General features: G+C 36.1%; 1 protein-coding gene across 1 annotated transcript in view; it reads left to right on the forward strand.

Moving 5' to 3' along the window:
• Nucleotides 1–16596, forward strand: part of Garem1 (GRB2 associated regulator of MAPK1 subtype 1) — a 176009-nt gene that overhangs the window by 46203 nt on the left and 113210 nt on the right. Inside the window, exon 2 of the mRNA XM_070029371.1 lies at nt 12152–12292. Coding sequence (XP_069885472.1) covers nt 12152–12292 — 141 coding nt within the window. The remainder of the gene's footprint in view (nt 1–12151; nt 12293–16596) is intronic.

Consider the following 16596-nt stretch of genomic DNA (forward strand, 5'->3'; position numbering starts at 1 on the left):
GTCTTCAGTTTAAGTTATTGTAGCATGTAGCATATAAAAATTTCCCTGTGGGATATCAAATCTGGTTCTGTTTTTTTAATAGGTAACTGTTTTTTTTAATAGGTAGTCAGGTACAACATATGAAACTTAAAGTTTCTATGTTAAATACCATAACTTACGGGTTTGCTTTCTTTTCTTGGCAGTACTGGGGTTTTTACTCAGGACATTACACTTAGTAGGCACTTGAGACATGCCTCCATTCCTTTTGTTTCAGTAGGGTCTTGTGTTTGTGGTCAAGCCCAGTCTTAGGTTGTGTCTTTTTACAGGCATGCAACAACACACCAGCTTTCTTGGTTGACATGGAGTCTTTCTAACTTTTTGTCCTGCCTGGTCTTGAACTGTGATACTTCACTTCTCGATTACCTGAGATTATAGGCATGTATGTTACCACCATGCCTGGTATTTTTTTTGGGGGGGTCCAGTTGTGGGGCCTGAACTCTGGGCCTGGGCGCTGTTCCTCAGCTCTTCAGCTCAAGGCTAGCGCTCTACCACTTGAGTCACAGCACCACTTCCGGCTTTTTTTCTTACTGCTTATGTGGTGCTGAGGAATAGAACCCAGGGCCTCATGCATGCAAGGCAAGCACTCTACCACTGAGCCACCTTCCCAGCCCGCCTGGTATTCTTTATTTCCTTAAATCTTCTTTGGAGAAAAGGTTGAATTTAGATGACCTCTAAGGCTTAACGTGTCTGTGTTTAACATACGTTAAACTTTAATAAGATGCCCATTTCTTTGAATATATAAATAGTACTTGTCACCTCATTTGAGAAAAATGTTTATATTATTCCATTGGCAATAGGCCAAAGGAGAACCTAAAATGGTAAATATTCAAATAATACCTACTTTTTTTCCCTTTCCTTAATGCTGGTGCAGTTTCTAGAGTCACAATACAAAGAGGTAAGGATAAACAGAACAAATCAAGTGATGACTAGTTTTTTAAACAATCATTATTAGTGTAATTAGTTACAGGAGGAGGATTTCAGTATGACATTTTATACCTGTGTACAACACATTCAAATCAGTCTCACTTCCTGTATCACTCTCCCTTACCTCCTTCTTAAAACTATTTCAACAAGTTTTATTGTTCTATTTTCATATTTAAACAGTATACTTCCACCCTCCTTATCCTCAGTCATTCTTTGGTGTTAGCCCAAACCTCTTTTTCTAGTACACCTAAAGCAACAAGTGATTGGTTTTCATGATGGGGGGGGGGGGGGAAGGAAGCACAGTGTAAACTAACCTTTTTTTTTAGCAGTTGGCACTTATGTGGCATTTATGATCTGAAGAATGCCCCTACTGGCTTTCTCATTTAATATTCATGATAGTTTATGAAAGAGGTATTATTCTCACATTTCACATTAGAAAACTGCCACTATTAGGAACATAACATGGGGATTCACAGTCAGCACTCAGACTTCAAAGCCAGCTGAATAGGTCTTCCTGGTATTCATCTAGCTGTCACTCGCAATAGCTTTGGTACTACATTGAGATATACAATGGGAAGTTGGGTTCTGTATTTTCTGTTGCTACAAAGTGATTGGGAATTTTGTGTACATTTTGTCAGTTATCGAATGAAAGTCCTCTATCTTAGCATAAAACATTTCAAATTTAATTGGTACTGTGCCACTCAAAATTATCACTCAGAAAAACTGATCAAGATGCATTGTCTTTATAAAGTAACATGTTGAGTTGAAAACCCTTTGTACAACTACTTAAAATAATGGTCATTTGGCCTTTAATACCTGGTGAGCCTGAAGTGACCCTTGGCCAGCTTTTGTGGGTCACTCAGTCTGTATGAACATCTGCTCACACAGTCAAAAATGCATGCTGCACAAATCAATTCATTATCCTACTGAAGTTTGCTGGAGGACAAACTGCACGTATCTGACTTACTAAAAGAATGTCCATATATTATAATTTAATTGATTTTCAAAGAAGAACTTTCTTATATAATACTGAGGCCCTTCCTCATCTGCTTGAAATATCTTGCGGTACATACTGGTCACTCTGCTGAGAGATTTAGTATATTGCAGATGTTGTAAAGTACTGGAACTATAGTTGGTCACCTATTTTTCTAAGAATTGTTTTGAATAGGATTTTTATCTTTTGAATGTTAGGTATGGTTCAGTATCTACAAGCATAAAGTTTCAGGTTTGACTTAAGTTGGCATACTTCTGTTTCATATGGCAGGAATCTATTAGGTATAATTCCTAGTAAATCTACTGTTAAAAAAGGAGTCCTTTGTTCAAGAGTTCATTTTAAAAGAGGGAATATATATCCCTACTCATTTTTTATTCTCTTTGGATCATATATCCTGTTTTTGTTTAGATGGCACCATGGAGTTCTTTGAGTATATTGCCACTTTATTGGTTTGTCTAAATCAATCTCCATTTCCTTCTTTTCTTACTGAGAATTCACAGTAAAGAATAAAACTTGAAAACACAATTCTTTGACTTGAGTAGAACTCAAGGTTACTATAGTTTTTAAGCCTGTGAAAAAGTATTCATCCAAAAATACAACCTTAGACAATGTAGATATATTGATGTTATTTAGGGTAAGGAGAGAGATATCAATAGAAGAAAGTACTTGTAAAAGTACTCTGCTTTCTTTGAGGAACTTAAATGTTGAGTAATACCAAGTACTTAATTTATATTTAGATTTGCTTGATGTCACTATTTTTCAACTTTTACCCAAGATTATTCACTTGACAGCATTTTTTTTTGCACACCTACTATGTTGCCCAGCAATGTTGTGTTGTGGAATACAAACACAAAAGGAGATAATAGAGCTAATGGTCTAGATGGGGTATACAGAGGAATTCCCATCTATTTTATGTACAGGCACTCAAAGTAAAAATAGTCTAAGGAACTTGCATGGCCTAAGCCTATAATCTTAGCTACCTGGGGGGTAGAGATTGGGAGATGATAGTTTGAGGCCTACCCAGACAAGGAAAAGAAAATGTTTGCAAGACTCTATTTCAACCAGTGGCTGTGTACAGTGGTACCTGTTGTCATCCCAGCATATAGAGGAAGCACTGGAGAATTGTAGTTCAGGCTGGCCTGAGCAATAAAGTGAGAGACTCTAGCTAGAATATAATCAACACTAAAAGGGATTAGAAGAGTCACCCAAGTGGTAGAGCCACTTGTTAAAATAATAAATTAATAAATAAAAGTTGATAATAGCCATGCATAATTATTTAGCAATAAAAAATTACTGATATGTGCTACAATGTAGATAAACCCTGAAACCATTATGCCAAGAAAATAATCTAGACATGAAAAGCCATATGTTTTATATTCTATTTATAGAAATAGTCCAGAAGCAGCAAACCATTACATCTTCCTATTACTTAGTTATGTTGTTACACCTAATGACTACAGGAGCTGGTAACAACATTCTGTATTCTGGACAGCCATGTGCCCTGTTAATATAAGGGATTGTTATTGAAGACGAGTGAATGGTATAATGCTGGATATCTGCTAACTTTTCCGTACTGTAGTTAAAAATGAATTGTAAGAACAAAAAAACTAATAGAAATTACTGTGGCCAACCCAATTTAATGAAAAGTTTCCTGTTAATCTGAAATAATAACATATTGAGCACTTATAATCTATTGGGAATATAAGGAGAAGTCTGAGAAAACAGAATTGTTCTTAGATTTGTCTTATGTAAGATGAAAAGGAGGCAAATATCTTTAATTCCATCTGTACCTAACTGAATATGTGAGACCTAAGCCATTGGTTGTTTATTGATAGCAGATAGGTGATTGACTCTTGTCTGGAAACAGGACAGTGAAAGTCCAGCAAGGAATTAGTCCCTAGAATGCCACAGCTTAAAAACATGATAAACCCATGAAATGTCAAATAGCACAAGATAATTTATAAATACTACAAAAAATTTAAAAGAAGACACTAATGCTGTACTATTTGAGATGCCTGAGAGAATGTTGTGACCTGAGGAATTTGGGGACTAATAATTATATTTTTACATGGCTTAATATGTGTGGCTAATAATTTTAAGCACCCATTAAGTTTTATCTTGCTCTGATGGCCATTCCTTTCTCTCCAATCCCACACATTCTTATAATACTTCAACCATTAAGCTAATGGCATTCTTTTCTCTTCTTTCTGGAGCTTTGAGTTCTTCAGTTCCCATTGATTTAAAATTATTACCTGTGCTTTAGTGATTCCTTATAACCATATGCTACCAGATTGCTTTATAGTTTCTCCATCTTAAAAGTTGCCAATTACTTCTTAGGAATTGCTTCCCTTCTATTGTTTCCTCTTTGGAATGTCCTACTGCCTTTGCATTGCAGACAAAACAGTGTAGGTTTTATCTTGTGATTGCTCTTTCAGTCTTCCCCAGCAGTTTACTGTGATGTCATGTCTTCATCTCCTCCTCCGCACATCTCCTTCCTTCCCACATCATTTGGATTGTAGTCCCTTGGGACAGAGACTACTACCACAATGTTGAATTCTATTCTTGATTGTCTGGGAGACAGTAAACCACTAGGACCTCATACATTGGAAAATTTTAAAGATACTAACTAAATTACATGTAATTGTATTCCTCAATTTATAAAAAAATATAAGAATGAAGACAGGGATTTATGACTCTAAGCTACTTATGTGACATGAAGGCAAGTTGGTATTTATGAAGAATTTTGGTAGTCAGGAGACTACAGGTGCTAAGGTTTTGTCTGCAGATGTTTCAGTTCAGGTAGGCTCATGACTGTAACAACAAAAAAGGGAATGTCGACCATCCGTGGCATACTTTCACAGTGGAAGGATATTTCTCACATAGCAATCCAGTGTGTTGTCAGGACAGGGTGGCTGGTTTATTCTACTATGGATAAATTAAGGAATCCATACAACTGGCAGCAGTCTTCACCTTGTTCCAAGATGTTTCTCAGAATCAGTATTTAGCCATGAGTGGAAGAAAAAGCACAGACGCTAGCTTGTGAGTTGCTTTTATGGGTAAGACCAGGACAGGATGTGGAAATGTCATGGCTACTCACACATCATTGGCTAGAACTTGATGATGTGACAACAGTAGCAGCAAGGGCATCCAGCAGTGTGATCTCTTGTACTTGTTTACTAATCAGCTAGCTCCTAGTGTGGAAAGTATTTTAAATATTTTTTTTAGGTTGTGAGAGAAATACAGTGGTTTGGCTCCTTTAAACATGAAAAGGATTGTAAGATCAAGTGAACATGTAGTTCAACTAATGTGTTATGTATTAACAATAAGAAATTATACATATATGATCATATAAAGTGATATTTATCTAAATGAACTCCAGAAATAGAAACAAGGAGCTTTTTGTTATTTTTTTTTCTTCTGTATCTTTTGTCTTGTATGTAAGTTTGTTTTGGGGAAGGTCCGAGGGGAGCACAGAAATGGTAGAACAAAAGGTGAACAAATGCAGGAGTGGTACTAACTAGACACTGTGTTGAAAATGAATTATACAACTTTGGGGGGAGAGATGGAAGAAAAACGCTGGGAGAAAGCAAGTGAAAGGGTGACACTGTTCAAAAAGAAATGTACTCATTACCTGACTGATGTAATTGTAACCCCTTTGTATATCACCTTTACAATAACAATTATAAAAAGAAATTATAAGTACAATATAATTACAATATTACTAACTTAATTAACTTTTGTGTTGAATAAAGTAGCTAGGATAACTCATTATATAAATGATAAACAGCATAAATATCATATATTAATTGACCAATTATTATAATCTAGCTAGACATAAGAATCATCTGATAGTCATGTCAAAACCAACTTTACAATGTCGGTGTGGGGGGGGAGGGGGGTATAATTGGGTGGGGGGAGGGGGGAGGCTGGGAAGGGAGGTGAAGGGTAAACAAAGGAGGAGGCTGCAATGCTTGGTAAGAAATGTATGCATTATCCTGCCCATGTAATTGTAGCACCTCTGTACAGTATGTTCTCAAATAAAATAAAATTAAATTAAAAAAAAAAGAATCATCTGATAAAAAACAATAGCAACTTCAGTCAGTCAGATTCTTGTTTCACAAACACTAATGAATCTGATTATTTTAATGGGGATTTACTACTCTTGCAACAAATATTTGAGGGAACACTGTGGACAGGGTTCTCCTAAGATGCTGAGAAGTAACCATGCTAATCAGTAATAAAAGTATACTTTTGACAGAAAAATTAATTAGCAATATAAGGGCTTATTTGTATTCTGTGTGTTACAAGGATTAAAAAACAGTATCTGTAGAGATACAGCTGTAAGCTGTAAGTGTGGTGTGAAATACCACAAAGAATAAAGAACACAATGTAGAAAATAAAAATATTTTAATTCACTAAAGTCACATATATTTGGCCTTTTCTTTGTTCTGCTAACCAGGGTGTGTTCTTTGTAACTTAAGAGTAGCAAAAAAAAAAAAAAAGCAATGTGAATATTTGTCTTTTATTTTCTGGATTCATCTCAACATTAAGAGAAAACTTAGTAGAAGTAAACTCGAAGGTTTACTATCAGCAAATAAGTCATTCAGGTAGGTACATATATAATTTTTCTAGATTTTGGAACATTTGCAAATATATTCAGGGGATGAGATCTAAGTCTAAACATAGAATTTTGTTTAGGCTCTTATATACAGCCTAAAAGCAATTTTGAGGGGTCAGTCCTGGGGCTTGACCTCAGGGCCTGGGCACTGTCTCTGAGCCTCTTTGTGCTCAAGGCTTGTGCTCTACCAGTTGAGCCACAGTGTCACTTCTGGCTTTTTCTGAGTAGTTTATTGTAGATAAGAGTCTCATGGACTTTTTTGCCCAAGCTGGCTTCAAACTGTGATCCTCATATCTCAGTCTCCTGAGTAGCCAGGATTATAGGCATGAGCTACCAGCTCTGGACTTAAAAGCAATTTTGGATACTATTTTTAGTGTGAAGTGCTTACATGAGCACAAGGGTGGAGATTTCCACTACAACATCATGTTGATCCTTTAACATTTTTTTTTAAATTAGGGATATTCAGACTGTACCTCGTCTTCATGTTCAAAAATTTAGTAGAGGTCTGACTACTATGAAAGATGTTAGTTATATAACCACTTGGACTGATTCAGAACTATTCTAAGTTACAAAGGCACTGTAGTTACACAGTAAATCTTATTCAACTCTAATGATGTACAAAACTAAAATAGTTATGAGCACTGTAAGTAATATTCAGTATAGGGGAGATATTCTAAGTAAAGCTATTACAGTCTTTAGACAGCACAACAAAACTGAAAGGGAGTGAGTCTGGGTTGCTCTGTTGCATTGCTCTGGGCATTAGTAAGATGGAATGATTTAAGAAGCTTTCATTTATACTTCTGAATGTCTCTGCTCCTTAACCCTTACAGTTATGTTTTTTTAAATTTGGAAAACATGTGCACTAGAGTTTCAGTGTTGTTGGTTATGCTACTACTAGGGCTTGAACTTAGAGCTTGGGCACTGTCCTTTTGCTTTTCTTTCAAGACTGAGCCAGAGCTCCACTTCAGGCTTTTTGGTGGTTAATTAGAGATAAGACTATTATGGACTATTCAATCTACACTCTCAGCCTTCCAAGTAGCTAGGATTACACGCAGGAGCCACCATTGCCCAGCTGCACCAGTTTTAAAAGGGGAAAACATTCTGATAATTCCAGCTCTTTTACATTATTTTAATTTCATTTACATGTTAATGTACAGCATTAATAACTTGACCTACATGTCTTGTGTTCATACCTTAAAAAGTTTATAAATTCAACATGGAAATATAAGCTTAAATACAATTAGGATTCGAGTCAGGAATACAATGCCCATGACACTGGAGCTGATCTTTAAGAACAAACAGGATGAGGGGGCTGTGTCTCAAGGTTGGAAGGTAGAGAAACAGTATAGCAGAGGAATGATGGTGAGAAGAGGGCCCAGTTGTGTGACAGTGCAGACAATAGGTAAACAGAGAACAGTCTTGTTGGACTCTAGATTAAAGACATAAGGCAATAGATTCCTTTGGAACTAGATCACAGCCCTCAAGCACTGGGCCAAGGAAGGAGGGGGAACTGTTGAGGCACGTGAGCAGAACAGTTGATTAGTGTATTTAAAGAGTTCTATCAATAATAATATTTCCATAAATTAGAAGAATGAAAAATAATGATAGCTTTGTGAGGGTAGGTACTTACTTGGTCCACTGTGGTGTACTGCTAGGTCTTTCAGCATAGTTGGTCCTCGATAAGTATCTATTGGATGAATGTAAGATGCATAACAAATAACACATGACATTCAGTTAGAAATATGTAGAAAATACAAAGCCAGAATAGTTTTTAGAATGAAAATTAACGGTTGGTGATATGGATTGGGGAGTTGTCTCTGATTGAGCCTTTGAGAAATGTGAAACACTGTAAAGAAGAGAGAAAAGGAGAATAGGTCAGCAGTATTACTTCTTAGCCAACCTTTAGGGCAAACATTGAGAGAAGGTAACAAGAAAGTTGACTCCAAAGAATATTTTGGACCAAAGATCAGAAAGACAGGTTACTCAGTTCTTTATGTCCAGCTTACAAATACTTACTTTGGATTTTCATGTTGAATCTTGTTTAAAGCAGATTACTCTGAAGTTAAAGTAGTGATAAAAAGTTGTGTTTTTTTTAAAGCAGGAATGTAAAAATATAAGGGTCAAAATAGGGAAATAAAGTATGTCCCAGCATCATGCTAACATGCCAGATCTCAGGGTGGTGCTCACATATTTTGGAATTTAACAAACCATTCTTTTAGACTTCTTGTTACTCTATCCATGAGCAAAATATATACATTTCAGTATGTTATACATAGTAGTTACGCAAAAGGACAATTATATCACAATACTGTTTACTTTCTGAACTTGTTTAATGTGGTATCTCTATGAGTGGCCTACCCTAGGATATTTTAAGCTTTATTTCTAGACAATTTTTATAAAACTTATTTTGCCTAAAGCAGACACAGGTTCAGTGTTTTAAAAATATTAAAAAGATGTAAGCTAAAAAGAAGGCATTGGGGTTTTTTTTTTTGTTGTTGTTTTTCTACATTCTGGCTTTGAAAATCATTCCGAATCCTCTTGCCAGAATGCTTACTACAAGAGCAAGCAGTAGCATTTAACATTAAATTTTCATTTTGATTAACTTGACTACAATTGTTTCATGGCTGCCTCTTTAGAGCCCACTGTGGAATAAAATTAAAACAGCTTTTATGATACAACCATTTAGTTGGAGAGAATGACATTTTTCTCTTTTCCCTGAATGGCAATGTATTCTACCTTGAGCCATGCATATGCTTCATGGCTCTGGCTTCTTCTTACTTCGATCCATCTTTTGTAGTACTATCAGATTAATTTTCCTAAAGCAGAGATTTGGTCATTCCTCTATCCTTCAATGGCTCCCCATTGTCTCCCTCTCATCTGAGGAGGAACATCTCAGTTGCTATATTTTCCCTTAATGCTTTCCTTCATCTTCTCTGCTGAAGTCCCCATCTCTACTTGAGATATTTTGTCCTCTTAGCCAGCATGGGTTTTGCCCTGCCTTACATATTATTCATAAGCACACTGCAATATTGAGAATGTGGACTTCAATTTGGGAGCCAAGTATTCATTATATTTTTCTGACTCCTCCATTCCTGTTGAATAAAAATACTGAGTAAAAGTAGATGTTTGCTGGACAGTTGAATGAAAAATACTTTTACATAACAAATACAAAATTCCCTTCCCATATATTTAGTTTTTCTTTGGGCCTCTCATCTTCTATTTAGTTTGTAATGTAATCATTCTTTTGCTGTCTGTCATCAGCTGTCTCCTCCTCCCTGTTGGATATTAAGCACTTTGTTTTGCTCACTGACAAATATTAATGTTTAGATCCAGGCTTGTCATATTACTTGAGGGAATGAGTGAAATACACATTTGAAGATTAGCTTCTTCCTGTTTCTTGGGTTATTGTCATTGTTCTGTGAGGCACAGGATAGTGCAGTGGCAAAAAGATGAAGAAAAAATGTAGATGGGCACTAAAGTCATTTTGTGCCACTTGCTAGCTGAGTGACTGAGTTTCTTGACTGTTCTGAAGGTCATTTTGTAACCTGTTAAAGGATAACTTGACCTAAATTACAATGTTTACATAAGGATTAAATTTTAGGGAAAACCAGTTACAATAAAGTTAATAGCTCGTGTTTCCTAATTAACTCTAATTTGCCAGACTTGGTGCTAAACATTTTCTGTTCTCTGTTACTATATATTACCTGTGAAACAGGAACTACATCCTAAGTGAAAAGCAGATTTGATCTGGCCAAGATCATCCAGTAGTGAGTGGTATGATACTAATAAGATCAGGTGTGCTGAACTTCCCCCCCCCGTCCCCCCTCCCTTCACCCCTCCCTCCCCTGCCTCCCACATACCCATTCTGGTGTTTATAACTATTCTGCCTACTATATGCCTGCCCTCTCCTGGGGATGGCAGGAGTGGAAAGCTTACCATGCAGCTTCTGGCTGATTTCCATCTTGCCCTAACATTCTTGAGGAAAGAAAAGAGCTGGCTCTTAAATAATAGTGGCCCCTTGGAGATGTCTTCAAGAAAAGCCCAATCTTTTAAAGCATGAAGGGCAGAGGAATGAGATTTGGAACAACCCTTTAATGAATAATTAGGCCCTTCCATTCCTGCTCATGTATCTCTACCTCCAGTTCAGTTTGTCCCCCACCTTTCTTCAAAAGACAAAACATTTCACTGTATTTTCTACCACAAAGATATAATATTCTTGTATTAAGGCTGTTTTAAACATGGTTGCATTTATTGATTTGGAAAAAATTTAGTTTATAGTTGGAGTAGTCAAAGTTGTCCATTATTGCCTTCTCTATTAATTGGAAAAATACTGAATCTTTTTATTCTAAAGAGATCTGCAAATGCCATTTCAAAACACAATATTATCTTACTAATAAGTCTTAATTACTATAATAAAGTTAATATAAAAATAAGAAGGTGTTTTCTGTATGAAGGAATAAGTCTTTTCAGGTATTTCATGGAACATTTCAGATAACTAACCCTGAATTAATGGGATGGATTATGTCAGCATATGAAAAACATCTTTTACATTTTAGGGAGTGGATTTCTCTTTTAAACTAGTTTCTTATCAGTTCAAAGGCCAGAAAGGTACTTCAGAGAATATTAAAATGAAAAATAATTTCATTTGGATGCTATAAAACTTCATTATATTTAATTGATTGGGAGGTTTGGGATAAGTCCAGAGAGAGCTGGCAGACATATTTAAAAGGAAATATACACATCTGACTCCAAGTATTCTTTCAACAGAGACACAGCTTATTATTTATTATAGTGATTAAAAGAAGTTATGGGCCTAAATAATTCCCACTTTAAATTCTCACTTTTTCCGGGCAGTAGTGGCTCACACCTGTGTTAGCTACTCAGTAGGCTGAGATCTGAGGATCGTGATTCAAAACCAGCCTGGGAGGGAAGGCAATGAGAATCTTACTTTCAGTTAGCCACCAGAAAATCAAAAGTGGCACGGTGGCTCAACATGATAGAGTGCTAGCCTTGAGCAAAAGAACTCAGGAACAGTACCTAGGCCCTGAGTTCAAGCCCCACAACCAACCAAGAAGAAAAAAAGAAAAAATATATCATTTTCTGCTTTTTAAATCTGTGAGTTTAGGCATGTTACCTAATATTCTGGACCATGATTTTTCTTTCTTACCTGTAAAGGAGGAACAGTAACTACTTCAAAAAGTTTTTATTACATAAAATATATGAATATATATGTACATGAATATATATGAAAATATATATACATACACACATATGTTCAAAACAGTACCTAATGCACTGTTCGTACTTTTAAAAATTACCATTGAAATTAACCGTTCAGTACAGTGAAGTATTTGCCAGATATATAGAAAACATTTTTATGAAATCCTGTGTCCATTTTTCAAGTTGGTATGGAATACTTTTACTTTTTTTTTTTTAAATCAAGGGTAGACTTTTTCTACCTTACTATTAGTTATCAGATTCTGCATATCAAGTTTTACCTAAAGAGATTTTATTGCAAAGCATGAGTAAGGAGATGTGAATTACAATTTTCTTACATAATATTGTTTGTTTTCTAGGAGAATGCATAGAAGGGTTGCGAGAGAATGACTATCTTCTGATCCATTCATGTCGTCAGTGGACCACCATCACTGCCCACAGCCTGGAGGAGGGCCACTATGTCATTGGGCCAAAGATAGAGATTCCAGTACATTATGCAGGTAAGATACCTCTCAAGGGGCAGGAACAGGCAAGAAAGGAGAAAGGAGACTTAGAGAGTTCATGCTTTTCCTTCATAAGTAGAAACAGGAACTGTCTCTAAACTAGATAACACATGACTTCAAAAAACAAGAACCAAACACTTTTTAAATCAGTGAGTAAAATCTCAGACTCATTTTGTTGTAGATATTTCTAATTAAGGCAGCTAGATATTTGTAAGATGAAAATTTTTACAACCACAAAGAACTTTTGCAGTCTTGGATTAAAATCAGCATGTGTAGTGAACATCTGATCTCCAAGCAGATCTGTGTACAACTTGAACATTGTCTTTGTGAATAACACTGATGCAGTGATTCCAAAAGGTGCCTTTCATGAGTGAATGTTATAGTCTGGTTTTAGGAGTATTGGAAATGCAGGTACCTAGATGTTTTGTTCTTGTCAACTAGCCCTTTAGAACACAGCAATGGAGAGGACCTCTCTTCTCTAATGCATGTGACAGCTATCTTGTTTTCCCTTTAAATTCTATTCAGCTTAGTGACTTCAAATTTATTGAGCACATTCTATGGCCCAAACTGAACTTGGGATATCTTAAATGGTTTGAATAAACTTTGAATATTAGTAGCTTCTAAGTGCACTAAAACAAGTTTGATAAGAAATATACTCACTATGTTACATATGTTACTGTAACTATAACTCCTCTGTACATCAACTTGACAATAAAACTAAATTAAAAAAAGAAAATATGTACATAATTTACCTTACACTTCATGCTGGCACTTACAGTTCATTCTATAAAGGACCATAACTCTTTTTGTGTTCATCTTCATTTTTAATTTAGTTACAGCAGAACATTTTAACCAACTAACTATAAATTGCTTAGCACTAGACTGCCAGTTTCTAAAATGCCCATCAGGTTGTCTGTTTGGAAAAAGTCCTTGCTAAAATAATAGCAAATGATCCTTGTACAATGAAATTTGGTGCTCTTTTGGATTCTCAGAAGTTTTGATTGCTGGTATGAGCTTCTCAAAATATTCTTCTTATGGAAAAAATACTTAGGGAATTTCTGTGAGAATTTGTATGACTTAAATTTTTTCTTCTAGATTTATAATACCTCACCTCCTGATTGAGTAGCCTTCATGGAAAAAGGGAAACATTTAACTGCCAAAGATATTACATTTGTGAGATTGGGAGTCAGGTAATAGGAGTGATGCCAGTTTTCAAAGGAGTAAAGAATGACACATAGCCTCCAGACAGTCTCCAGGAATTCTCACAATGGGAAATCTGCACTACTTTTAGCAGGCTCTAACTCTGTCTTTGTCCCAAACTGCAAAGAAACAAATTTCTGCATTGTTTGATCACATACATGACTTTACCTAGTTGTATTCTTCCATTAGTAGACCAAGTTCCAGTCTTTCCCTAAACCCTCTGTGAATAGTTCTGTCAAATCAGTCTTCACAGAGGAATGTTTCACTTGGCTATTTCTTCAGCTCTCTTTGGGGATTCTTTACCTTGTTGTTTAAGGCCTTTGAGAGTTCTAGCCTAATTCTTCAGTCTTTCTACTCTGAAGAGCCATTCACCTGAGATACATTAGTCACAGCTTCCTGATCACACTGGATATTTTACATTTATACCATTTATCTCACTTGAGTTGCCTCCCTCAGCACATGCTGCTTTTCAGCCTGTCTTTGGGTTGAAACGTGCAGGTCTTCTGCTGCCCCCACTGGTCTGTTGATATACTTACTGTATATCATGTTCATTTGGCACATGTCATTACTATTCATTCAATTTCTTCTTGTGGACATACATGTCCACATGGACTATACATTCCTTAATAAATGAGATCAGTTAAGCATGGCCATTCACATTTGTGATCCTAGCTGTCTTGGAGCTGGAGATCATGGTTTGAGATTGGTCTGGGCAAAAAGTTTGTAGAGAACCGGGCACAATGACTTTTGCCTTTCATTTCAGCTATACTGGAAGTATGGAAAGATTACAGCCTTTCCTGGCCATAAATATCTGATATACGGTTCAACAAATAACTAAAAGCAAAAAAGGCTAGGGAGCATGGCTCAAGAGATAAAGTACCTGCCTAGAAACTCAAGACCCTGAGTTCAAGCCCCATTACCTCCCCCTATACACATACAATGATTAGTTCTAAAAAAAACAAAAGCAAAAAACCTCTGCTCCTCCTTTTGTTCTATACACAAATAATGTACATGGATGTTGATCTCAGAATCTCATGCCTGGCTCCACATAGGGAACACGTGATTGCTGGGCCCTACCTCCAGAAGTTCTGAAGATTTTAAATTTCTCTGTGATAGAAAATGCATCCTGGGTTGTAAATAGGTGTTTATGGTGTTAGATGCTATATTTTTCCTAAATACGTGTAAATACATTAGTATTTTAACATGTATTAAAGCCTCTCAGCTTCCTGCAGGTGTTCAGCAGCTTATGTTTTATTTGTGAGGGGAAAAAACATCATGTTACAAGCAGCAGACTTTCATTTTAGTGAAATTGAAGAGCCAAGACTAAAGGAAAAATGAACACTAAGATCATACCACCTTACATTAAAAGGAGAGAAAAGAAAAGATAAAAAAATTTGAAATAGGATCAAATGGTTTGAGAGGTCATTGCCATTAGGCAAATTAAAATAGATGGTTGGTGTTGAATGCCCATCTAAGTTTTCTAAGCTGTCCTTTCTAAATTGATTGAGCAAGAAGTATAGATAGAAGTCTTGAGGTACAAATAGATGGTGGTGGGGCTGGGAAGGTGGCTCAGTGGTAGAGCGCTTGCCTTGCAAGCCTGAGGCCCTGGGTTCGATTCCCCAGCACCACATAAGCAAAAAAAGAAAAAAAGCCGGAAGTGGAGCTATGGCTCAAGTGGTAGGGCGCTATCCTTGAGCTGAAGAGCTGAGGGACAGTGCCCAGGCCCAGAGTTCAGGCCCCACGAACGGACCTCCCCAATAAAAACAAACAAACAAAAAAAACAAAAAAAACCAAATAGATGGTAGTGGTCATTTTGTTTGGGGGCTCACATCTTAAAAATTGCCAAGAAACGTTATTTACAAAGTTAAAAGGAACAGATTTAATGATTTGTTATGGCTAATAGGGAATCAAGAGGGCCCAACACTTTGATACATTATAAAAGTGACCGTCTTCAATCTTCAATCTGATGTGATCATTTGGTATCAAAGTTTAAGTGCCCTGTGGATGTGAATAATTTTTCTCCTCCTTTTCTTTCTCCTTCTCCTTCCTCTTCCTTCTCCTTTTTTTTCCTTCTTCTCTCTTTTTTCTTTTTTCTTTCTTCTTCCTTGTGGTCATGAGTTTGAACTCAGAGCTTCATACTTACCTGCCCACTGTCAACTATATTCTCAGGCGATTGCCCAGGCTGGTATTCAACTCCTACGCTCAAGAAATTGTCCTATCTCAGGCTCTCAAGTAACTGAGACCACCTCATCCAGTCTACAGTGGCATCTGTTTTGTTTTGAAGAATATATGTATTATGAAATTCAGCCTTTTGAAAAGAAAGTGAGCATAAAGTATATTATGGAATCCAAAAACATCATTTATCTCTGTCTTACATGTACTCTAAGTTTAATTAGTAGAGGAAACCCTTATCCATGAATGCATGTCAAAATTTCATCAGATTGAGATTAATTGTTCATTCTTTAGGAAAATTAATAAACAGGTTATTAATAAACAAATTAACCTAGTAGCAAAGCCCACCAAGATTCTGCTTGAATCTGGAGCAGCCTTAGCTGTCTTAGTGTTTTGTGACACAGACATTTTTGAAGAATATAGGCAAATTTATAGAATCAGCACCATTAAGAAATTCACTGTGTTATTCACATAGTCTATATCAGAGAAGTTTCATGACATTCCTCGTGTGAAAAGAAATAATTTCAGAAAACTTTGAGAAGAGCTAAATATAACTTGACGTTTGCATGAGAACTACATTCTGAAATGGTAGTTAAAAGAAGCTCCTTATTCTGATTTCTGAAATGATTAGATGTGCTTTACACAAATAAAGACTTTCCTCATTCTGGTAAAATAGGCTTAATTTTGGAGAAAAGAAGTTTTCTTGGTACAACAATCAATTCCAAGAGACAGAATGTGTTCTGTCATCATCATGTATTTTTCTTTCACACAGTTGGAGAAAGTACTCAGAAAAATTGGCATAGTGCTTGGAAAAGATATTGATGCTTTTACATGTGTTTTATTCAGAAGGCATCACAGATAAATCATCTTCTTTCAAGTTTTAACTTCTCATTGCTGCCAGAGGGGCTGAGACTTTCTAAGGAACATGC

This window comes from Dipodomys merriami, unplaced genomic scaffold, assembly GCF_024711535.1.
Source record: "Dipodomys merriami isolate MVZ:Mamm:240054 unplaced genomic scaffold, mDipMer1.0.p SCAF_2, whole genome shotgun sequence".
Taxonomy (NCBI): Eukaryota; Metazoa; Chordata; class Mammalia; order Rodentia; family Heteromyidae; genus Dipodomys; species Dipodomys merriami.